This window comes from Mustelus asterias, chromosome 15 (genome assembly GCF_964213995.1).
Source record: "Mustelus asterias chromosome 15, sMusAst1.hap1.1, whole genome shotgun sequence".
Lineage (NCBI taxonomy): Eukaryota > Metazoa > Chordata > Chondrichthyes > Carcharhiniformes > Triakidae > Mustelus > Mustelus asterias.
This window is the reverse complement of record NC_135815.1, coordinates 50,512,810-50,537,297: the sequence shown is the minus strand read 5'-3', so window position 1 is coordinate 50,537,297 and position 24,488 is coordinate 50,512,810. Positions and strand designations below refer to the sequence as shown.

General features: G+C 42.6%; 1 protein-coding gene across 1 annotated transcript in view; it reads left to right on the top strand.

Moving 5' to 3' along the window:
* ccdc88ab (coiled-coil and HOOK domain protein 88ab) overlaps positions 1–24,488 on the top strand; it is a 266,369-nt gene that overhangs the window by 91,125 nt on the left and 150,756 nt on the right. The window contains exons 9-12 of the mRNA XM_078229887.1: positions 6,163–6,244; positions 6,576–6,734; positions 6,817–6,963; positions 9,790–9,934. Of these exons, the coding sequence (XP_078086013.1) occupies positions 6,163–6,244; positions 6,576–6,734; positions 6,817–6,963; positions 9,790–9,934 (533 nt within the window). The remainder of the gene's footprint in view (positions 1–6,162; positions 6,245–6,575; positions 6,735–6,816; positions 6,964–9,789; positions 9,935–24,488) is intronic.

Here is a 24,488-nt window from a genome sequence, read left to right as displayed (position 1 = left end):
TTGCAATTTAACAATCTGAAAATGACCCATTTATTCTGACTGTTTCCTATTGGCTAGCCAATCCTCTATCCATGCTAATATATCACCTCCATGAGTTCTTCTGAAGTAACCTTTTACGTCACACTTTATTGAAAGCCCTTTAGCAATCCAAATACAACACCCCGTTGGTGTCCCTTTAGAGGGGATGGCAATGTTACTGAACTAGAAATCCAGAGGCCCGGGCTAATCCTCTGGGTTCATGGATTCAAGTCCCACCATGTCCAAAGCTGTGTAGGTTGGGTGGATTAGCCATGGTAAATGCGTGGGTTTATGGGGATAGGGTAAAGGGGAGGACCTGGGTTGGATCTTTCAGAGAGTTGGTGCAGACTTAATGGGCTGAATGGCCTCTTTCTGCCCTGTAGGGATTCTATAATTCTGTCAGTTAGTGGAATTTAAATTCAGTTAATAAATCTGGAAGTGAAAGCTGGTCTCCATGATGGTGACCATGAAACTATCATTGATTGTCGTAAAAACCCAGTTGGTTCATGTATGTTCATGGAAAGAAATCTGCTGTCTTTACCTGGTCTGATCTACATGCAACTCCAGACCCACAGCAATGTGGTTGATTCTTAACTTTAATCTGAAATGTTTAGTTCAAGGGCAATCGGGGATGGGCAACAAATGCAGGTTTTGCCAGGAATGAAAAAATTGGGAAACAAATCCACCTAGTTTGTTAGATTCTTAAAGAACTCTAATCCGTCAAACACAACTTGCCTTTTTCAAACCTATGTTGACTCTGCCTGATTGTATTATGATTTTCTAAATGTCCTGCTGCTCCTTTTCCTCATTTATTTCTGTATGTTCTATCAATTCACCATTTTTCCATCTTGTGTGCTGCATGCATTCAGATAAAGAGACTTTGGTTCTGTCTTTTTACCATACTTCTCTATTGACTTTATTTGCTAGAGCACTCTTATGTTTGTATTCATGGTTCCTTCCTGTCACCCTTCGAAACATAGAATCCCTACAGTGCAGAAGGAGGCCATTTAGCCCATTGAGTCTGCATCAATCCCCCGAAAGAGCATTCCAACAAGGCACTCCCCTCCGCCCTATCCCTGTAACCCTGTGCATTTACCATGGCTGCTCCACCCAACCTCCACTTCCCTGGATACCAAGGGGCAATTTAGCATGGCCAATCCACCTAATCTGCGCATCTTTGGACATGATGGGACTTGAACTGAGTCTGCACCAATTCTCTGAAACGGTGTCTTACCCAAGTCCACCTGTAACCCTGCACATTTACCGTGGTCAATCCACCTAACTTGCACATTTTTGGACTGTGGGAACATCAGGAGGAAACCCACGCAGACACGGGGAGAATGTGTAAACTCCACACAGACCATCGCCTAAGGCAGGAATCGTGTGGGGAAGAACAAAACTGTAGATGGTCAGTGTAAGATAGTCACCAGTAAATCGAGCAGAAAATTCATAAGCAACTTCTTTACCCTCAGAGTGCTGCGAATGCAGATTGCTACCACAGGGATTCAGGCAAATAATACAGATGCAATTGAGGGGAGAGAACTAGATAAGTGTTTGAAGAAGAAGAGAGTGTTGATGAGATAAATGAGGGAAGATTGGAGGAATCTCAATGGCGCATAAGCATTTGCATGGACTAGTTGAACCAAATGGCCTATTTCTGTGTTGTATATTCTATGCAGTTCACAATAATTAAAATGTTATAAGAAGGACAGACAGCAATACCTTTGGAAGAAGGGATATTTATACTAATATTTTCAAATGGCTCGCTGCTTGAAATTGTTGCTTTTATATATTTTACTCTGTTTTATAAAGCATACAAATCAGCGAAAGAAATATTTATGAAATACGCATCAGTATCTAATACATTAATAGCACATTTATGATGTTTCTAAATGTTTTAGTTTTTTAAATTCTTGTCCACAGAAATGCATATTGCTAAACGAGAAGGCAGCTGAATGCCCAGAATAAATTTGATTGAATCTAGAATATATGGTAAATTCCACAAATGAAGCCACTAGAATCAGAGGAGCTCAGTAGAGGTCTGAACTTGATGGATAAAAAAATTATAATTTGGTATGAAAACTGGGGGTTATTTTTGCAACAGCTCATGGAGCTTGATTTACCAGCTAGGTAATAATGTGCTAAAGTACAGATGACATATGATTTGTCATCAACTGTTCTGAAAATTGTATTTGTTTCTGAAATGGCTGTTTATGTTAATTATTTTGAGTCGATTTGACTAGTTTGTAAACTGAAAGATTCTGAAGCCGTAGGAATTAATTTAAGGAGCTTGGCCTCAACTCTGAACTGGCATTTACTTGTATTGCACAGACTTTGTGTTCCAATTTTTTTCAAATTTATTTGCTCTGGGAGAAAGTGAAAAGTGATATTTGCAAAACTTACATCTTGTAGGACTTTGCAAGTGTTCAGAACATCCACGGTGTAAGACTGTCTTTGGGTTGACTTGCTCTACTAGAAAGTTACTGCATTTGAAAAACAGTTGTAGACATTCTTTGTCATACTGTAGGAGAAAAGGCTCCCAAAAAAAAATTGCCGGAGGTTGTCACTTTGCAACTGGGGCAAATAGACTAAAGAAGTAAGTCAGGAGAAAGAGAGACTTGACAATAGAAGGTTATAGTGCTCCAAGTTGTCTGTTAGGTATATAGTTTTGGATTCTTATGTTGCAGATTAGTACAGAAACTCCAATTAAATCATGAAGATTATCACAACTCAAGAAGAGGAAGTTTAATTAAAAGCTTATTGATCAGGCAAATGGTCATGTCATAATCATCTAGTTTCATGCTTTATAATCTAAGAGCTGTATACCAGCTAAGAGCTGTATACCTGTTGTAGACGAGAAGCATAAAGGCTCTCAAAAATCAGGGCTTTTTCTAAGGTGGAGACACTAAGCTAGAATGCCTGTAATTCTGAGATGCTTAAGGAGTGGTGGAGGGTTGCTGGATGATTCCAAAAAAGCTTGTACCTTGGAGGATAACAGGATCACTGAGGAGAATATAGATGAAGTTCAGAGAACTGTGGTACTTTGGTCCCAGGAAGTGACAGAACCTTCAAAACCCTGCTAAGTAGCTCAAGACTTTCTGGCAGTTAGGGGGGATGGATGTGGAAGAAGTGGAAAGGGAAAGTTCAGTTGAGGAGTTCAGTTTTGAATTACAAGGGATTGCACTTATTTTTATTGCGTAAAGTATAATTGATAACTTAGTGTTTAGTTTTTGCTTTGTTTGACACTTGTATAGTAAAATAATTTGTTTAAAAGTGGAATCTTGTGGCCTTATTCTTCCAGTAGATAGCCGGATTTCAAATTTTTCTTTAAACAATACAGTTTTCATGGCATCAAAACAGTAGTCATAGGTGGTAATATTATAGGAGGGATACATTTTTTTTTCTGCAACAACAAAGCCAGCAGGTGGAAAAGATTTATAGAAGAGGAAAGTGAACAACCCAAAATTATAATTCACATTATAGCTAATGACTTGGGGAGAAAAAAAATGAAGTTTTACAAAAAAAACTTGGAATTAACTTAAACAAACAGGACTCTTGGCTGTAATCTCCTATACCCCACACAAAGGCAGTTAGAGGGAAACAGATTAAACTATTAACACACAGCCAAAAAATTGTGGGTGCTGGAATTCTAAAGATCATTGATCACTAATGTTAACTCTGTTTCTCTCTACACAGATGCTGCCAGACCTATTGAGTATTCCCAGGATTTTAAGTTTTAATTATAAAGTAACCGTGCATGATGCAGAATGGAGCGTTTTAGATTTCCAGGGTGCTGGGCCAGGTTCTAAGCCAGGGGAAGGTCTACAGAGAGGATGTATCTCACCGAAACAGAATTAACCCTCGTAAAGAGCTTGAGTATGGCAGAGTCATGCTTTTAAATCAGTACTGTGTGGGAAGGAGCCAACTTTAGCACATCTGGACCAGAAGGCTAATAATAAATATAATGTAGGAGGATAATCGTTTAAAGTTGGGGATGATTTATCTAGGGACCCATGGTGAAGGAAAAAAGGTCCTGAAGATTATGAATGAGTCATGATTTGCTAGCAGTTTTTCCTTTCATTTTTTTGAATGCACAATGTATGGGTGATCCTTTTTGTGCTGTTGCACACGTGGTAATTTACAGGAACTGGTTTGTGAATTTGCACATGGCTTGTGTTGGGACTTCGGGGCATCACAGTTTAGAGGAAACGCTCCTTTGAGTCTCTTAACATACGTACAGATTCCCACTATGGACTATGATTCATAGTGAAATTTCTGGAGCTATTGGTTACTAAATCACACCCTATCCAGTATCTTTGATGCCCTCATCCTGTTAAAACCATTACACAATCTTGCCTTCACTGTTTCCCAGGTATAGCCCCCAATTTGGTTGCCTTAATTGTCAGGGACACACATTTTGGTATCTCCGAGGACAATTGCTTTAACCCTCTATCACCAGAGCTGGCTGGATCTCACAAACTGTTATCATCTGGCATAACTTCCTCTAACTTCCACACCATACCCGATCCCCTGAAATCATAGCTTTCTAGTTTCTCTCTGGTCTGTCCTTATGCTCTTTTTGATGAGACTTGCCTCATGCTCCCTAGACCCTATTACTCCTCAACTGATCACTCAATTTCTCCACCTGCTTTCTGTGTTAGCTAATTTATTATGATTCTCACTGCTTAGATACTGTTCCACTTTTTCGAATCTGCTGTCGCCTTCTCAAAAAAAAACCGCAAAGCCTTGACCCTTCCCCTCTATTCTTTCAACCTACTGCCCCATCTCCAATCTCCCTCTCCTTCCAAGTCCTCCCAAACTCATGCCAATTTTTCTTGGAACACAGTGCTTGAATCCTTCCAATCAATTTGCCATCCCAGCTGCAGTACCAAAATGTTTTTGACATTTGAGTTGACAGTGGTTATCCTTCCTTGTTCTTGACCTGACTGGATCCTTTAACAGGGTTGACCATGAAATTCGCCTCTTGTGCCTCTCCACTGCTGAACCATTTGGTGGGACTGCACGTGCCTGGTTATGATCCTACCTACCTAGATATTGCGAGAGAATTACCTGCAATAGCTTCTCTTCCTGCTCTTGCACTGTTTTCTCTGATGTCCCCCAAGGACCTATCCTTGGCCCACTCCTGTTTCTCATCTACTTGCTGCCCCTCAATGGTGACATCAGAAGCAATTTCTACATTTACTTAATCACAAACAGTTCTGCCTCGCCACCACCTTTCATGACCTTCCATTTTAGCTTAACTGTCAAACTTCATGTCTGCCATTCAATACTTGAATGTCCTGAAATTTGATGACCAACATTCTCTCACGAATGACCTGCTCACCAATGCTCAATCCAAGTTTTGCTAGGACCACTCGGCTCCTTACAACCTTGCTCCAAACATGCGCAAAAGAGCTGCATTCTAGGGATGAGGTGAGAATGACTGCCCTTGTCAAGGCAGCATTTTACTTGAGTGTGACATCAAGGAGCCCTCATAAAGTTGAAATCAATAGGAAAACACTACATTGGCTAGAGTTATGCCTAGCACAAAGAAAGATGATTGTGGATGTTGGAGGACATCACTGCAGATATTTCTCAAGATAGTGTCCAAGGTCTAACCCCTTTAGCTACTCATGACTGCAAAATAATGGCTGAGTACTAGTATATATGTGGGCACAAAGACTATTTTACCTATTTGTGTAGTTTTCTCTTAAAGTATGTCATGATAAATTACTTATATTTTTAGCCAAACTTCTTTGTTCTTCATCTAGATCTTGATTTATTATAAGGACAGAATGAAACAATAAGTCTTCAGGTATTGCTGAACTTAGAACATTCAGCATCAAAAAGAACTTGCTCAGAAAAATGTTTAAATGCACCTTGGAGTAAGTAATAAGGAAAGGATAGAAAATATTAGAGTCCGTAATACAGCTGCATGTGGTACAAGTAAGTCCTACACCGCAATTCAGTTGTGAAAGTTTAAACATCGATTCTGCATATTCAGTGTTTTTATTTGAATATTATACATTTATTGAGTCTTACAGAATTGTTGGGCATCAGGACCTGCATCTCTTTTGTTACCAGTTATAAATAATGAATCTCCCTACTTTCTTTTTGAAGTACGAGTGTTTCATTCATTTTAAGGGAGGAGAAAACTGAGCAATTGTTGGACTCCAAGCAGGAGCTGGAACACATGGAAGTTGAACTAAAAAGACTACAACAAGAGGTGTGTATATAGCCTAGTTTAACTCTAGATTAATTGTTTTGCATATTAAAAAAAGCATGCTTAGTTTAAGTATTGTACTCTGGGTGTAACTGTTTCCAAAATGTCTGTATTTTTGCTAATGTTCAAGAACAACTAAAATTGACCCAATTTTGTCATAGTATGCTAACAAATCCTAAGTAATACCGAATTGAAACACTCTGCCTGCAACCATGCTTGAAGCTTTAATTAATTTTGGGCTTCTTAATTTTTATTTAACAAAAGCCTTGTCAGAATAATACACATATTGTTTTCACATCTGTGTTTTGAAAGTAATTGTGCCTTTATTTGCCAGAACCTGCAACTTTTGTCTGATGCTCGCTCTGCTAGGGCATATCGTGATGAGCTTGATTCACTGCGTGAAAAAGCAATTAAAGTTGACAAACTCGAAAGTGAAGTTATACGATATAAAGATCGACTTCATGACATAGAATTCTACAAAGCAAGAACTGAGGTACGTTGAGTTGTAGGATCAATAGTTAATATGTCCATCAGAAATAGAACTTGTTAATATTTTGTGCAATTAAATATTTCAGGAGTTAAAAGAAGATAACAAAATTTTGCTAGAGACAAAAATTATGTTGGAAGACCAACTTGAAGGAGCCCGTGCACGTTGTGACAAATTGCATGAATTTGAAAAAGAGAATCTACAATTAATGGCTAAGCTACATGATATGGAGATGGTAGGTGTTGATTTCCTTTTGCTATATTTATTTTCATTAAATATACAGTAATTATTAGTATATATTACAAGGCATCTTGCATATAGCAAACCACCTGATTGAAAGAAACAATTCTGTTGTGTCTTGTTTGTGTGTGGATTATAAATCTCTTTCAAAAAATGATTAAGACCTATCTTTAGTGGATAATCAAATATTGTACACCAGAATTCATAAATAAATGATTTGAACTCCAAAACTGAGATAATAAAATTTGAAGATGATACAAAATTTGGGGGTGTAGCTCACAATATGGAAGACTGCACCAAATTGTGAAGTGGGCAGCGGATAAAGGACAAATAAATTTCAATATTGTGAAGTGAATTGATTAATTTTTGATGGTGAGAAACAGAGAGGTGATCAGTTGCCATGTGCTTGCTTTGTTGTTGTAGGCATGCAGGGCACCTGACAGGCAGCAGATAGCATATGTGAGAAGGAATCCAGACAGTACCATGGGTGGCTTTCAGATTTGAAGGGGTATGTCATGTAGAAAGAATGTGAGCAGCATGTCCCAAAGGCAGAAAGCAGGCAAATAAAAGTGAAGTATATTTAAGATTACATTTCTAAAACTGAAGAAAATTCAATCATTTTTGATACATGTTAACTAAAACTTGCCCTCAAGGAACGTGTGGGTCAAGTAATTAAATAATGAATATAAAATTAATAGAACATGCTTGCATTGCCACCTAGGGAAAGACCTGTGAAAGTGAGGTATGTGGAGCAGGGGTGGTACCGAAAATTGGGAGGACTGAAAGGTAAGTCCCTACCAGAAAATCTTGCCACCGTTTTTGTGTTCAAACGCTCAAAAACAATCCGTGATCATTTGACATCAAATGTTCTAATCAGGAATGGGTTTTTCACGCAGTTAGCAGTGTTTTGCTATCTTTGACATTGAATGCAATCGTCAAAGGTGCTTGAAGGGATCAAAATTAAGTGCGCAAAGGCACCAAATGTGATCAACCTGCATTGAAAAACACCAGCAAATTATTTACTTAAATTAATTTGGAGTTATTGGCTTCTACAGCACAAAAAAAGGCATTTCAGCCCATGGAGCCGTGCCGGCCATCAAGTACTTATCTATTCTAATCCTATTTTGCAGCACTCCGTCCATAGCCTTGTATGCCATGGCTTTTCAAGTATTCATCTAATTGGTTCCTGCCTCTACCACTCTTTCAGGTAGTGAGTTCCAGATTCCCACCACCCTCTGGATGAAAATGTTTTTCCTCGTATTCCCTTTGAATCTATGCCCCCAGGCTATTGACCCCTCCTACCAAGGGAAAATAACAATATGGACTACATCAACTTCACTGCCCTCATCTACCCACCTGGTCACTCCTCAAAAAAATTCACTCAAATTTATTAGACATGATTTCCCCCTGACAAAGCCATGCTGATTATCCTTGATTAATTCTTGCCCCTCCAAATGGATATGAATTCTGCCCCTCTACTTTCACCAATAATTTCTCTACCACTGATATTAGATTCACTGGCCTGTAATTACCTGGTTTATCCCTACTTCCCTTCTTGAATAATGGTACGATATTAGCTATCCTCTAGTCCTCTGGCATCTCTTTTGTGGCCAGAGAGGATTTGAAAATTAGCGTCAAAGCCCCTGCAGTCTCCTCCCTTGTCTTCCACATCAGCCTGGGATACATTTCATCTGAGCCTGGGGATTTATCAGCTTTAAGCCCACTAAAACCACCACCTTCCCAATGCTAATTTGTTCAGTTATATCACAATCCCCCTCCTTGATTTGTATACCTACATCGTCCTTCTCCATTGTCAATGCGGATGCAAAAAAATACATCTAAAACTTCACCTACTACTTCCAGTTCCACACGTACATTGTCACTTTGGTCCCTAATGGATTCTACTCTTTTCCTGATTATTCTCTTGCTCTTACACCTTGGGATTTTCCTTTATTTTGCTCGCCAGTGTTTTTTTATGCCCCATCTTTGCTCTCCTAATTTTTTTTTTAAGTACCCATCTGCACTTTCTATACCCCTCTGTGGCTTCCACTGTTGTGGGCCCACTATCTGCCACAATATCTGAATGTATTAACTTTTTCATTTAGTCCAAAAAAGACCTTTCCACTATACATGGTTGAGAGCACCATCAGATCCCCATCAGTTCTTAATTGATTTTATTAATTCCTCAATTGATGTCTCGGGAAGAAAGAGTCTGACCCTCCTATGTGGTTCCTCATTACACCCCCCATCAGGAACATTCACCTCTTTTATCTGCCGTTGTAGCTGGAAAACTGCAAAGAGCAGGTCTGTATGGTCGTTTTGTTTTGGGACGGCACCATGACCTGAGCACTCTGTTATGGTAGGAAGTAAAGAGATGAGGAGGTGGTAGATGCGGGAAGGAAATTGCTGCAATCCGGAAGGGGGTGGGGTAGGAGAAAATTGCTCTGGAGTCTTGATAAGCAATAGCTGCAGGGTGCAATTGATGTCAAATGAACACAAATGAATGCTGTTGAAAGCAAATGATGTCAACATTTTCTGGTAGGGGTATAATGGCAAGTATTCCAAGTAATGGCAAAAATTTCCCTTATAGTCAGTATAGGTTAAAAGTAACACAAGCATGGTGGATGTGACAGAAGTACCATTACCTCAAATGGTACATGAAGTTAAATATGAACTGGATAGTTTATTGCATCATATATCATAGATTTTTCATATAAATATGATTTGTCTTTCTATTTTTTTATTCTAATTCAGTACACGATTTGTGATTCATTTACAAAGTGCTATTAGGATTTCTTTGAGCTGTGTTTTCTCATTGAAGGTACGTGACACAGAGAGAAAGCGTATTGAGGAGTTAATGGAAGAAAACCTGACCCTTGAAATGGCTCAGAAACAGAGCATGGATGAATCATTGCACTTGGGTTGGGAACTAGAACAGTTATCCAAGACTAATGAATTATCTGAAGGTAAGTAAAGTCATGTTAAACCTGTTATATTTATTAATGTCTCAAGATTTTTGTCAATCCACTTAATTGCAGCAGTTTCAAAGATATATTTTTATTTTATATTTCATGTTGGATATTTTGAAGTTGTATTCTTCCATTTACGTTAGTTTTTTGAAAACTAGTTAATAGTAAAATTCAGTTACTGGTATAAGCAAGCATTTTAATAAAATTGGAAAATATTCAGCAGATCTGGCAGAATCTGTGGAGAGTAAAACAGTTAATGTTTCAGATTGATGACCCTTTGTTAGAACTCAGATGCTGCCTGACTTGTTGAATATTTCCACATTTTTAAAAACTTGATTTATTATTGTCACATATTAGTATACAGTGAAAATATTGTTTCTTGCGCGCTATACTGACAAAGCATACCATTCATAGAAAAGGAAAGGAACAGTGCAGAATGAAGTGTTCCTGTCGTAGCTAGGGTGTAGAGAAAGGTCAACTTAATATAAGATAGGTCCATTCAAATGTCTCGCAGCAGGGAAGAAGCTGTTTTTGAATCGGTTGGTACATGTCCTCAGACTTTTCCATCTTTTTCCTGATGGAAGAAGGTGGAAGAGAGTATGTCCAGGGTGCGTGGGGTCCTTGATTTTGCTGGCTGCTTTTCTGAGGCAGCGGGAAGTGTAGACAGTGTCAAAGATGGAAGGCTGGTTTGCGTGACGGATTGGGCTTCGTTCACAACCTTTGTAGTTTCTTGTGGTCTTGGGCAGAGCAGGAGCCATATCAAGCTGTGATACAACGGCGGCATGGTAGCACAGTGGTTAGCACTGCTGCTTCACAGCTCCAGGGACCTGGATTCCCGGCTTGGGTCACTGTCTGTGTGGAGTTTGCACATTCTCCTCGTGTCTGCGTGGGTTTCTTCCGGGTGCTCCGGTTTCCTCCCACAGTCCAAAGATGTGCGGGTTAGGTTGATTGGCCGTGCTAAAATTGCCCCTTAGTGTCTTGAGATGGGTAGGTTAGAGGGATTAGCGGGTAAATATGTAGGGATATGGGGGTAGGGCCTGGGTGGGATTGTGGTCGGTGTAGACTCGATGGGCCGAATGGCCTCTTTCTACACTGTAGGGTTTCTATGATTCTCTGATTTCTATGATTCACAACCAGAAAAGATGCTTTCTATGGTGCATCTGGAAAAGTTGGTGAGAGTCGTAGCCGATATGCTAAATTTCCTTAATCTTCCGAGAAAATAGCGGCATTGGTGGGCATTAACTATAGCGTGGCATGGCAGAACCAGGACTGAAATGGCAGGAACTCGAGAAATCTGGGTGCAGAGCCCTGTCTTCCACCTACAGAATGGCTCTGAGAAGCACCCAAATGTCACCTCCCCAGACTGGGAGGCCATCACTCAGGAGGTTAGCACAGTTGGCAACTGTGTCCAAAGTGCAGGAATGATCTCATCTTGATAAGTCATCACTTCAAATTCCTCCAAATATCAAACCCTCATTATGGCACCACGTACTCAAACAGCTACTCTCTTCATTGATCTTGCAGGGATATACATATCAACATTCATTCTTTCTCTGACACTTTCACATCATCAATATCGCGAATCACTCAGCAGACTAGGGTGAAAGATGGAGGAGTCTATCTACGTTTTGTCTGATGTCATGTCTCCGATATGCGAGTGTTTCAAGGTCACCATAGAAAGGTTGACATCCACCTTGGTCCAGCAGACCTTGCCAGATTTGTACACAAAGCCCTGCATTCTATGGCCACATACCCTGTTGGGCACATCAAGATGTGGGCGATGTATGGATGAGGCACCTTGACCTCCTTCCAGATGTCTCATCTCCTGCTGAGTCAGACCAGGGCCACTTGGTACCCACAGGGAAAGTGTGTGTCAGCCATACCAATCAGGGGCCTCCTCTCACGGCATTCCAAGGTTGTGCAGATGCTCACTTCTTCCCCCAGGCAGGAGAATCTTATGACGCTGGGACCCTCCAGGCCTTGGGCCACCAGAGGACTCAATATAGCGCACTAGAAACAATACTTTTCACTGTATCCCAATGCAAATGTCAATAATAAATCAAATCAAATCCCCGACATAAACAAGGCCACTCCATGTTTCCTTTGGAGAACTTCTGCCAAAGTGTTATGGTTTCATGTCAGAAACTCAAGTGTTCTATGGAGTTCGCCTGGATCATAAGTTTTGCATCTTGAATTTGGCTAGGATAAGCATGATATGTTTCACTTCAGGTATAATTCAAATGACCCACTAGGGAGCTTTTATCAAACAAAATTTATTTAAGTATATAGTTAACGTGTATACTAAGAAAATTCGCAAAAACTTTTATCAATTACAAACAAGAAACAAAACAACGACTATAATGTATAACCCTTAACAAATATATCTAATGTGTTCCAATCAAACCAATCCCATAGACAAAAGATCCTTTTCACAGGTTTAACACAGAAAAGACTAATGCTCACATAATACTGAACTTGGATCCTTTGGATGAAGTCTGCAGTTCTCTGGATTGACTCAGAACACCAGGGACTCTAGGCAATTCACCGATAGCAAATTCCCGCTCTGGAAAGGCAAGACCTTGCTTTCAGATGACCAGCAGAATTTCCAAAACCAGGGCAAGAGAGAGACTTCTTTTCAGCTTAATACCCCTTCTAAAACTCAAAGTAAACAGCAGCTCAAACCGAAAATTAAAGAACTCCTGTCACCTGACCTGACCTAACCAGGTTTTCTCCTAAAAATGCAGAGTCAGAAACATCCCAGTAAAAAATTTTTTAAAAACCATTTAAGCAGCAATAAAAAGACTCCCGCAAACAAACCAGTGCCAAAATGACATCAGCTATGGCTGTGAGCTGAGATGTGGAGATGCCGGCGTTGGACTGGGGTAAACACAGTAAGAAGTTTAACAACACCAGGTTAAAGTCCAACAGGTTTATTTGGTAGCAAAAGCCACACAAGCTTTCGGAGCTGCAAGCCCCTTCTTCAGGTGAGTGGGAATTCTGTTCACAAACAGAGCATATAAAGACACAAACTCAATTTACATGAATAATGGTTGGAATGCGAATACTTACAACTAATCAAGTCTTTAAGAAACAAAACAATGTGAGTGGAGAGAGCATCAAGACAGGCTAAAAAGATGTGTATTGTCTCCAGACAAGACAGCCAGTGAAACTCTGTGGGGGTTACAAATAGTGTGCCATGAACCCAATATCCCCGTTGAGGCCGTCCTCGTGTGTGCGGAACTTAGCTATCAGTTTCTGCTCAGCGACTCTGCGCCGTCGTGTGTCGCGAAGGCCGCCTTGGAGAACGCTTACCCGAATATCAGAGGCCGAATGCCCGTGACCGCTGAAGTGCTCCCCAACAGGAAGAGAACAGTCTTGCCTGGTGATTGTCGAGCGGTGTTCATTCATCCGTTGTCGCAGCGTCTGCATAGTTTCCCCAATGTACCATGCCTCGGGACATCCTTTCTTGCAGCGTAACAGGTAGACAACGTTGGCCGAGTTGCAAGAGTATGTACCGTGTTCCTGGTGGATGGTGTTCTCACGTGAGATGATGGCATCTGTGTCGATGATCCGGCACGTCTTGCAGAGGTTGCTGTGGCAGGGTTGTGTGGTGTCATGCTGACATTTTCTTCCTTTGCACTCATGGTGAACAATCACTGAAACAACTCTATGATGACATCAACAAGTTCCATCCCACCATCAGACTCACCATAGACTACTCTCCGGAATCGGTTGCATTCTTGGACACACGCATCTCCATTAAGGACGGTCACCTCAGCACCTCACTGTACCGCAAGCCCACGGATAACCTCACGATGCTCCACTTCTTCAGCTTCCACCCTAAACACAAAGAACAAAGAACAGTACAGCACAGGAAACAGGCCCTTCGGCCCTCCAAGCCTGTGCTGCTCCTTGGTCCAACTAGACCAATCGTTTGTATCCCTCCATTCCCAGGCTGCTCATGTGACTATCCAGGTAAGTCTTAAACGATGTCAGCGTGCCTGCCTCCACCACCCTACTTGGCAGCGCATTCCAGGCCCCCACCACCCTCTGTGTAAAAAACATCCCTCTGATATCTGAGTTATACTTCGTCCCTCTCACCTTGAGCCCGTGACCTCTCGTGATCGTCACCTCCGACCTGGGAAAAAGCTTCCCACTCTTCACCCTATCTATACCCTTCATAATCTTGTACACCTCTATTAGATCTCCCCTCATTCTCCGTCTTTCCAAGGAGAACAACCCCAGTCTACCCAATCTCTCCTCATAGCTAAGACCCTCCATACCAGGCAACATCCTGGTAAACCTTCTCTGCACTCTAACGCCTCCACGTCCTTCTGGTAGTGCGGCGACCAGAACTGGATGCAGTACTCCAAATGTGGCCTAACCAGCGTTCTATACAGCTGCATCATCAGACTCCAGCTTTTATACTCTATACCCCGTCCTATAAAGGCAAGCATACCATATGCCTTCTTCACCACCTTCTCCACCTGTGTTGCCACCTTCAAGGATTTGTGGACTTGCACACCTAGGTCCCTCTGTGTTTCTATACTCCTGATGACTCTGCCATTTATTGTATAACTCCTCCCTACATTATTTCTTCCAAAATGCATCACTTGGCATTTATCCGGATTAAACTCCATCTGCCACCTCTCCGCCCAATTTTCCAGCCTATCTATATCCTGCTGTATTGCCCGACGATGCTCTTCGCTATCCGCAAGTCCAGCCATCTTCGTGTCATCCGCAAACTTGCTGATTACACCAGTTACACCTTCTTCCAAATCATTTATATATATCACAAATAGCAGAGGTCCCAGTACAGAGCCCTGTGGAACACCACTGGTCACAGACCTCCAGCCGGAAAAAGACCCTTCGACCACTACCCTCTGTCTCCTATGGCCAAGCCAGTTCTCCACCCATCTAGCCACTTCTCCTTGTATCCCATGAGCCTTAACCTTCTTAACCAACCTGCCATGTGGGACTTTGTCAAATGCCTTACTGAAATCCATATAGACGACATCCACGGCCCTTCCTTCATCAACCGTTTTTGTCACTTCCTCAAAAAACTCCACCAAATTTGTAAGGCACGACCTCCCTCTTACAAAACCATGCTGTCTGTCACTAATGAGATTGTTCCGTTCTAAATGCACATACATCGTGTCTCTAAGAATCCTCTCCAACAACTTCCCTACGACGGACGTTAAAGAAGCCATCCCCTACGGACAAGCCCTCCGTATACACAGGATCTGCTCGGATGAGGAGGATCGCAACAGACACCTCCAGACGCTGAAAGATGCCCTCATAAGAACCGGATATAGCGCTCGACTCATTGATCAACAGTTCCAACGTGCCACAGCGAAAAACCGCACCGACCTCCTCAGAAGACAAACACGGGACACAGTGGACAGAGTACCCTTCGTTGTCCAGTACTTCCCCGGAGCGGAGAAGCTACAGCATCTCCTCCGGAGCCTTCAACATGTCATTGATGAAGACGAACATCTCGCCATGGCCATCCCCACACCCCCACTTCTTGCCTTCAAACAACCGCACAACCTCAAACCGACCATTGTCCGCAGCAAACTACCCAGCCTTCAGGAGAACAGTGACCATGACACCACACAACCCTGCCACAGCAACCTCTGCAAGACGTGCCGGATCATCGACACAGATGCCATCATCTCACGTGAGAACACCATCCACCAGGAACACGGTACATACTCTTGCAACTCGGCCAACGTTGTCTACCTGTTACGCTGCAAGAAAGGATGTCCCGAGGCATGGTACATTGGGGAAACTATGCAGACGCTGCGACAACGGATGAATGAACACCGCTCGACAATCACCAGGCAAGACTGTTCTCTTCCTGTTGGGGAGCACTTCAGCGGGTCACGGGCATTCGGCCTCTGATATTCGGGTAAGCGTTCTCCAAGGCGGCCTTCGCGACACACGGCGGCGCAGAGTCGCTGAGCAGAAACTGATAGCCAAGTTCCGCACACACGAGGACGGCCTCAACGGGGATATTGGGTTCATGGCACACTATTTGTAACCCCCACAGAGTTTCACTGGCTGTCTTGTCTGGAGACAATACACATCTTTTTAGCCTGTCTTGATGCTCTCTCCACTCACATTGTTTTGTTTCTTAAAGACTTGATTAGTTGTAAGTATTCGCATTCCAACCATTATTCATGTAAATTGAGTTTGTGTCTTTATAAGCTCTGTTTGTGAACAGAATTCCCACTCACCTGAAGAAGCGGCTTGCAGCTCCGAAAGCTTGTGTGGCTTTTGCTACCAAATAAACCTGTTGGACTTTAACCTGGTGTTGTAAAACTTCTTACTGTGAGCTGAGAAACAGAGTTGCAGGATCATGATTTTAAAAAAATTGAAGGTACAGTAGTGCCACATGAGGTGATCCACAGATATCCGGACATAACAGTCAGCAGGCTGCCTCCACCTTTGCTGTGGATGTCAGGGTAGCACCAAGGCACAGCAGAAGGGTTGAGAAAATTAAAAAAAATTGATGCCACTTCTGGTTCATGGGTGTGCCATCACCTGTAAAAGGAGTTGCTCTTTTCCGTAATCATTTGGTGAGTATGTGAATGTTCTGGCCAACTGAAAGCGCAGTGAATTTGTACTTTGGAATGCTCTTATATAAAGGTTTAACCATCCTCCCTCATATTCTCCCACTATGAGATGAACATTCATGTGATGTCAACCTCAGTGCAACTAGTCTCTGGAGCCTTGTGTTGTCAGGGTGATGCGTTTAAATCTTTATTAGAAGTGTATGATGGAAACATTTGTAACCCTTATTCCTCAAGGAACAGCAGTGAGTGAGGACAACTTGTCAGCAATGATACTCTAGCAGCATCTGGGTCATCTCCGTGTTAGTACCTGTACCCAAGACTTTTGTATGAGATCTTTAAGCTGATCCTCATCTCAGTTCCGGAAATGTTTGCATCATTTGATGCTTCCAAAGCTTCAAGGCTTACCTCGCATCACTGTTATTCCTCAGTAGACTTTAAGTTCACGGAGTGAGTGCATTAGCAGGGCATTGTTGATCAAGGTTAAAATTATTTCCTAGTGAGTCATGAGGCCAGAACACAAGTGTGTATGCAGGACTTGTTCTCTCTCGCTTTCCCATCGTATCACGGGCATGTTACCTGCATCTTCCTCGCTCTATGGAATCCGAATGCTCGTATTATACTGCAGAGGTCCCCTAGGCTTCCTGGACTTTCACACCTTCATCTTCCAATGAGTTCTCTAGTCCTCTAGTCTGGCAAAGGTTCACCTCTTTGCATAGCCAGATTGTGAAGGGCACAGCACGCTGCGATCATGTGGAGAACTTTCTCTGGTGTATATTGCACAGAAGCACCTGAGTGATCCAAGCATCTGAAACGTATCTTCAGAAGTTCAATGGTTTGCTCTATAATGGAGCATGTAAAGCTGTGAGCAACATTGTACCTCCTTGGCACGAGTTTGAGGGTGACGCACCAGAGTCATCAATGAGTGTTTAAGTGGTTACCCTTTATCCCCAAGCAAACAACTCTGCAGACGTTCTGGCCCTGCGAAAATCCCAGGCATCTGGGAGTGACTGAGGATGTAGGAGTCATGACAACTCACAGGGTACTAGGGATGTGCTTGCAATGGTCGCACAGCAGTTAAGGTTCAAAAACATAGTAGCTGCAATCATGGATCCTGTATAACCCCATGGATGCAATCTATTGCACTGTACATTCTTGGGAAGCCTGAGATGGTTGCGAAGCCGGTGAATCTTTGAGCCTGGCTTCGCAGCCATCCAGAGCAAAACTGGCAAAAATCATGGGCCTTCCTGTAAAGAGCATTGGTGACCTCCTTTATACAGCATTGTGTTGCAGACCAGAGATATCGCACAGGTCTCCTACCTGAGCAAAGAAATTGAGTGCTGCCATCACCTTCAAAACCACTAGCAGGTGAATGCCTCCGAACTCTCATGGCATCAGGTCTTCACATGAAATTTGGTACATGATTTACAAGCTCTCGGGACAATTGCAACTGTGCCTGGCATGACCTTTCATTTGTAAGGTGAAGACAATAGGTAAATGTTGCAGAAAGGGAAACTCTGAGATATGGTTGGGAAATGTGGGACTCCAGAATGCTGGATGTCTTGGGATGATGAGGTGTGAATGAGATGATTAAGCCAAAATAGCACTGCTCTGCATTCTTTGAAGTGGTATACCAATGACTTTTCAGTTGATCATAGTCAATAAGTGAAAGGCACTTGGCTAGTAATGAATAGCATTCATTGTGAATCTTTGACTGCCCTTAATTAATGGGATTCCAGATATGATGCAGCTGTGCCACTTCACTATTGCCATCACTCTACAAAGCTGCATGCATTCCTACCTTTTATACTTTGTCGATGCTGAGGCTTTAATGTGAGGCTGATGAATTCTAGCTATCCCTTTTAAGAGCGCTGAAGGAAATAATTGACTTTCAGTTACTTCCTGGGCAATGAGGCCCTTATCCTTTGTAACTGACCTGGATCCTGTTCGCTGTAGCAATGCCAACAAGTTACTGTACATCCCAAGAAGGGGCTCCATAGCCCAGCTTAGTGGTTCTCCCACACTACCGTATACCCTTCCCAGACAACAAATGTTACTTTCGTTTTTCCTGGGAGCCATTGTTCTAGGACCTCAGGGTGGTTGTGCTGCTACACCTCTAATATTGGGTTTGATGCTCATTCCCTCACTGTGCCTCCGATTTATGTGGAGTCTCATGATGGGAATTTAGAACTACCTATTGTGATTCTCCAGCCTCCCCCAATAATACGGGATTCCATTGTTGTTGGGTGGACTTTCCGCTAACCACCCCCCCCCTCCCCAGAGCCCATCACCTACCCAGTGCCCATGCCCTATGTTGTCTCTACCACTCCATCTTGAGGCTGTGTGTACTGTTATATACATACGTGAATCTTTCAAATATTGCAACAGGCTCTCTCTCCTAATGTGTCTCCCAATTTCTTGGTACTCATATCAACCAGTTTCCCTTTGTTATCACCTTCCAACCGCCAACTTCCAAATTCAATGAATTTCCTACTGCCATATCCACCACTTGCAGTGTAATGTGTAATGGTTTTCATACAGGTGTTTAACCTTGTTTTTAAAAAAATGTTTCTTAAACAATGCCACAGAAGAAATCAATGAACAAGATTTCAGGTACCCTTCCCTGTATTATGTCTACAGGTTGCAGATGCCCCAGTCACCATTCTCTCTGCAACCTAGTACAGAGACTGCCAAGCCCCGGGGCTTTGACTGTAAGACAGCTCTGCACACCACACTGTTATTTTTGTGGTGCACATAGCCCTTGCCCCTCCCTATAGCTGGAGTGCACCATGCTCCCAACGATTACTTGCTCCTGCTACATACCTTCTTCAGTATCTCCTATCTCTGTGAGTTCCACATAGCCCCTGGACTGCCTGTCATCTGACATTCCTTTCCATTTTGCAAGAGGAATCTCTGCACTTAGGCAGAGGCTTACAGACAGGAATCAAAAAACAGAAGCTTTTACAAAGTTTCCAATGAGGACTAAGGACAACAGTGACCCTCCCAAACACATCACCTCCAAATTTGAGTGTTTGTGCAAACCATTTCTAACACTAACAGACCCCTACCCATTTCAGAGTCTACATGCATCCCCTTCCAATAAAGAATATGATATCACTTTGATCCCCTTGTTTATCAACATTTCATGCACCCATCTTGGGGCCCAGATTCCCACCACTTGGCCTTCCCTCTGCCTTCCATTGTTCGTCATCCTCATCCACCTTCTTGCCTCTCTGCCCTCCATGCCCATTGCTTTCCTTGACTTTGTCAGCCCACCCTCCCCCTCGCACCCCATTCCCAAATGAACTCCAAAGTGGAAGCTGCACGAGTCCCACAGCACACTGCTGTCCATATAGACTACAGTGTCAGGGATCAGGAACAGAAGACCTGCTACAGACCACAACTCGAGATGCAATATTGGTCAGAGTCAGTCAAAGTGGAGGGTCTATGAGTCCTGTAGCACAGTGCAATCCACTGGAGGGTACGAACCGTTCTGCCCAGCAGTGTGTGTTCAGTGCAACAGGGGCGGCGCAGCACTGTAGTAGGTAGTCTGTGTATGTTGTACTGATTGTATATATGCATAAATGTGCATGCCGTTCATTTTGAAATGGGTTTGAGGCCAACGTAATTTCCTGCTGGCGTGACGCAAAGTTGAAATATCTGAGGAAATTCTAGCGAGCAGTTGTTATAATGAATGTTCATGAGTTGCAAATGAATGTAAATGAAGTTCACGCCACTAGGCAGCTGGACAACTGACCCACCATTGGGAGAAGTGCTGCTAGTTTTTACGTCATTGGTTTTCCGACTTTTTGTCTCTCGCTAGATTCTCCACTCCCGTCCGCCGTCAAACTTAGCTTGAACGGAATGGGAGAATTCAGCCCTTTATTTCAGATTCTTAGTTCATTTCTCTTGTAGCTAATTTTGTATCATAAAGTAACATTAATTACTCATTACACAGGAAACATCTGTAGAAGAAAACGAGCATTAATAGGTTGAATTTCCCAGACCCATGGAGACTGGTTTGGAGGCAGGGCCAGGAAAATACTGGGGAAACCATATCAGGACAAGACCACTACTGCTAACCAAACATTTTTCCAGGGGTGAGCTGTCAGAGAAATTGATGCCCAGCTCCTTCAAGCCGGCTAAGCAATGAAGCTAATTAAAGCTCTAGTCAAAGGCCACAGTTACGCAACTTTCCTGACATCACGAACCCTGCTGTTTTGGGAGCTCACAACACTGGGGACGTGGCTGTTAATGAGGGGTTGGAGGTGCTTCTCCCAGTGGTGGGTCGGTTGTCCAGCTGCCTACTGGCGTGAATGTCATTTACATTCATTTGCATCTCATGAATGTTAATTATAACTTCGCTAGAATCTCCTCAGACATTTCAACTTTGCGTCACGCCAGCAGGAAATTACATTGGCCTCAAACCCATTTCAAAATGAGCGGCGTGCACATTTACGCATGCATACAATCAGTACAACATACATAGACTACCTATCAAGAACAGAAGGTTGGTTAGGGCAAGTTTAGGGCCAGTTATAGATGGCAGAGGGAAGTTATGTGTGGAACCGGAGGAGATTGGTGAAGCATTGAACCAATATTTCTCTTCGGTGTTCACGCAAGGGGACATGAATATAGCTGAGGAGGACACTGGGTTGCAGGGGAGTAGAATAGACAGTATTACAGTTGATAAGGAGGATGTGCAGGATATTCTGGAGGGTCTGAAAATAGATAAATCCCCTGGTCCGGATGGGATTTATCCAAGGATTCTCTGGGAGGCAAGAGAAGTGATTGCAGAGCCTCTGGCTCTGATCTTCAGGTTGTCGTTGGCCTCTGGTATAGTACCAGAAGATTGGAGGTTAGCGAATGTTGTCCCATTGTTTAAGAAGGGGAACAGAGACTTCCCCGGGAATTATAGACCGGTGAGTCTCACTTCTGTTGTCGGCAAGATGTTGGAAAAAATTATAAGGGATAGGATTTATAGTTATTTGGAGAGTAATGAATTGATAGGTGATAGTCAGCATGGTTTTGTGGCAGGTAGGTCGTGCCTTACTAACCTTATTGAGTTTTTTGAGAAAGTGACCAAGGAGGTGGATGGGGGCAAGGCAGTGGACGTGGTATATATGGATTTTAGTAAGGCGTTTGATAAGGTTCACCATGGTAGGCTTCTGCAGAAAATGCAGATGTATGGGATTGGGGGTGATCTAGGAAATTGGATCAGGAATTGGCTAGCGGATAGGAAACAGAGGGTGGTGGTTGATAGTAAATATTCATCATGGAGTGCGGTTACAAGTGGTGTACCTCAGGGATCTGTTTTGGGGCCACTGCTGTTTGTAATATTTATTAATGATCTGGATGAGGGTATAGTTGGGTGGATTAGCAAATTTGCTGATGACACCAAAGTCGGTGGTGTGGTAGACAGTGAGGAAGGGTGTCGTAGTTTGCAGGAAGACTTAGACAGGTTGCAAAGTTGGGCCGAGAGGTGGCGGATGGAGTTTAATGCGGAGAAGTGTGAGGTAATTCACTTTGGTAGGAATAACAGATGTGTTGAGTATAGGGCTAACGGGAGGACTTTGAATAGTGTGGAGGAGCAGAGGGATCTAGGTGTATGTGTGCATAGATCCCTGAAAGTTGGGAATCAAGTAGATAAGGTTGTTAAGAAGGCATATGGTGTCTTGGCGTTTATTGGTAGGGGGACTGAATTTAGGAGTCGTAGCGTTATGTTGCAACTGTACACAACTCTGGTGCGGCCGCACTTGGAGTACTGTGTGCAGTTCTGGTCCCCACATTACAGGAAGGATGTGGAGGCTTTGGAGAGGGTGCAGAGGAGGTTTACCAGGATGTTGCCTGGTATGGAGGGGAGATCCTATGAGGAGAGGCTGAGGGATTTGGGATTGTTTTAGCTGGAAAGGCGGCGGCTAAGAGGGGATCTTATTGAAACATATAAGATGATTAGAGGTTTAGATAGGGTGGATAGTGATAGCCTTTTTCCTCTGATGGAGAAATCCAGCACGAGGGGGCATGGCTTTAAATTGAGGGGGGGTAGTTATAGAACCGATGTCAGGGGTAGGTTCTTTACCCAGAGGGTGGTGAGGGATTGGAATGCCCTGCCAGCATCAGTAGTAAATGCGCCTAGTTTGGGGGCGTTTAAGAGATCCGTAGATAGGTTCATGGACGAAAAGAAATTGGTTTAGGTTGGAGGGTCACAGTTTTTTTTTAACTGGTCGGTGCAACATCGTGGGCCGAAGGGCCTGTTCTGCGCTGTAATGTTCTATGTTCTATCACAGTGGCTTAAGTAATTGACAGCATCAGGGGACTGCAATGCTCAGTGGTTTAGGAACAAACACAGGGCACTTTCCAAAAGGGTCAACTCTCTAACTTGAGAACCTCACAGTACTTTGTCAGCTTTTTATTGACTGAATTGGGTCAAGTGGACCAAATGTCAGTAAAAGAACACTTGGGGACAGCGATCATTATATCATAAGGTTTATGTTGACTGTGGAAAAGGACCAAAAACGATCCAGAGTAAAAATAATTAACTGGGGGAAAGTTAACTTCAATGGGGTAAGAATGGTCAAACCACCAACACCAGATTTTCTACTCCAGGAAGGCTTTCAGCTAACCTGCAGAAGTTCCAAAACCAGGAGAGAGAGAGAGAGAAATACTTCTTTCTAGCTTCTAAAAACTAAAACTCAAACTGCAGCCAAACAGGAAAAGAAACCTCAAACTCCCTGGGAAGGAAAAAAAAACTATCCAGAACACATGATCTTTTCTCCTAACAATGCAGGGCCATAAAATTAATCTCAAAAAGGACCTGAGGCCCCCTGTAAGCCACTTAAGCAATAAAAGGACATCTTGTAGACAGTGTGACAGCATTGAGAAACACCGAAACTGTTCTTCAAGGTGCACTAATGGCACAAAGTATGAAGTCTCCTAGGCATTATGAATAGGGACATAGAGTACAAAAGCAAGGGTAACGCGTTGAACTTCTTGTTACGGCCACAGTAGACTATTGCTGAACAAGTGACACCCAAAAGCATATAACTCCAGTAATACCTTTTTATTAAAAAGAGGGGAAACAAACATAAGAATATAAGATTAAAGTTGCACAGTGAACATTGTCTCTCAGAACACAGCCCCCACCCTGTTAAAAATATACAAATAACCCCCCCCCCCCCAACCCAATTCAAAATATACAAGTTACTCATTTGGCAACAACTCCCAGATAGATTTTTACCATAAAAATCTAGTAATATTTACCCAAAGCAAAGAATTGTTCTCACTTCAATAACACTTGCACTCAATGTGGAAATCCAAAATGAACGTTCAGAACCAAACTGCTTTCTGTGAACAAATACTTTTCTGGCTCAACTGGATGACTGCTTCAAATTCAAAAGTTTTGCACCTTCTCAGCACAAAGATCTAGGCTTTAAGGCATCTCCCTACACAGCTCAGTTACAAACATCTTTCCTTAAATATCTTTTTTCTCTTTCATATCTTTCATTTCAAGTTCTATTGTCCTCAAGCTCCTCTTTGAACATCTCCAAGTATAAAAATATTTTGTTTTCCTATTACCTCTACTTTTAGGTCAGTGAAATTTAATATACCTTCCCCTGTTTACCTATGAAACCTTTGAAGGTTGTAAAAATTCTTTATCACTTCTAAACTCCCCTTTGAAATTCAATTGCTGAAAGGACAAGTCTCCACTTAACATGTAATGCGAATTTCAGATCCAACCCATTTACTTGCAACTCAAACACACCATATCCCCTCATTACAAATGCATGAACCTAACACCTCTACCCTTTTACCTCTCAGTTCTCACAGATGAGCGGTCCCTATTAACTTCCCCCAGTTTAATCATGAAAACACATAGCTTTGTTAATGGAACACCACCATAATCTCGAAAATATTTTAAAAATACATCCATTCATTACACTTGTTGGCCTTAGCTGGAATATTCTGCCCAGTCTCAG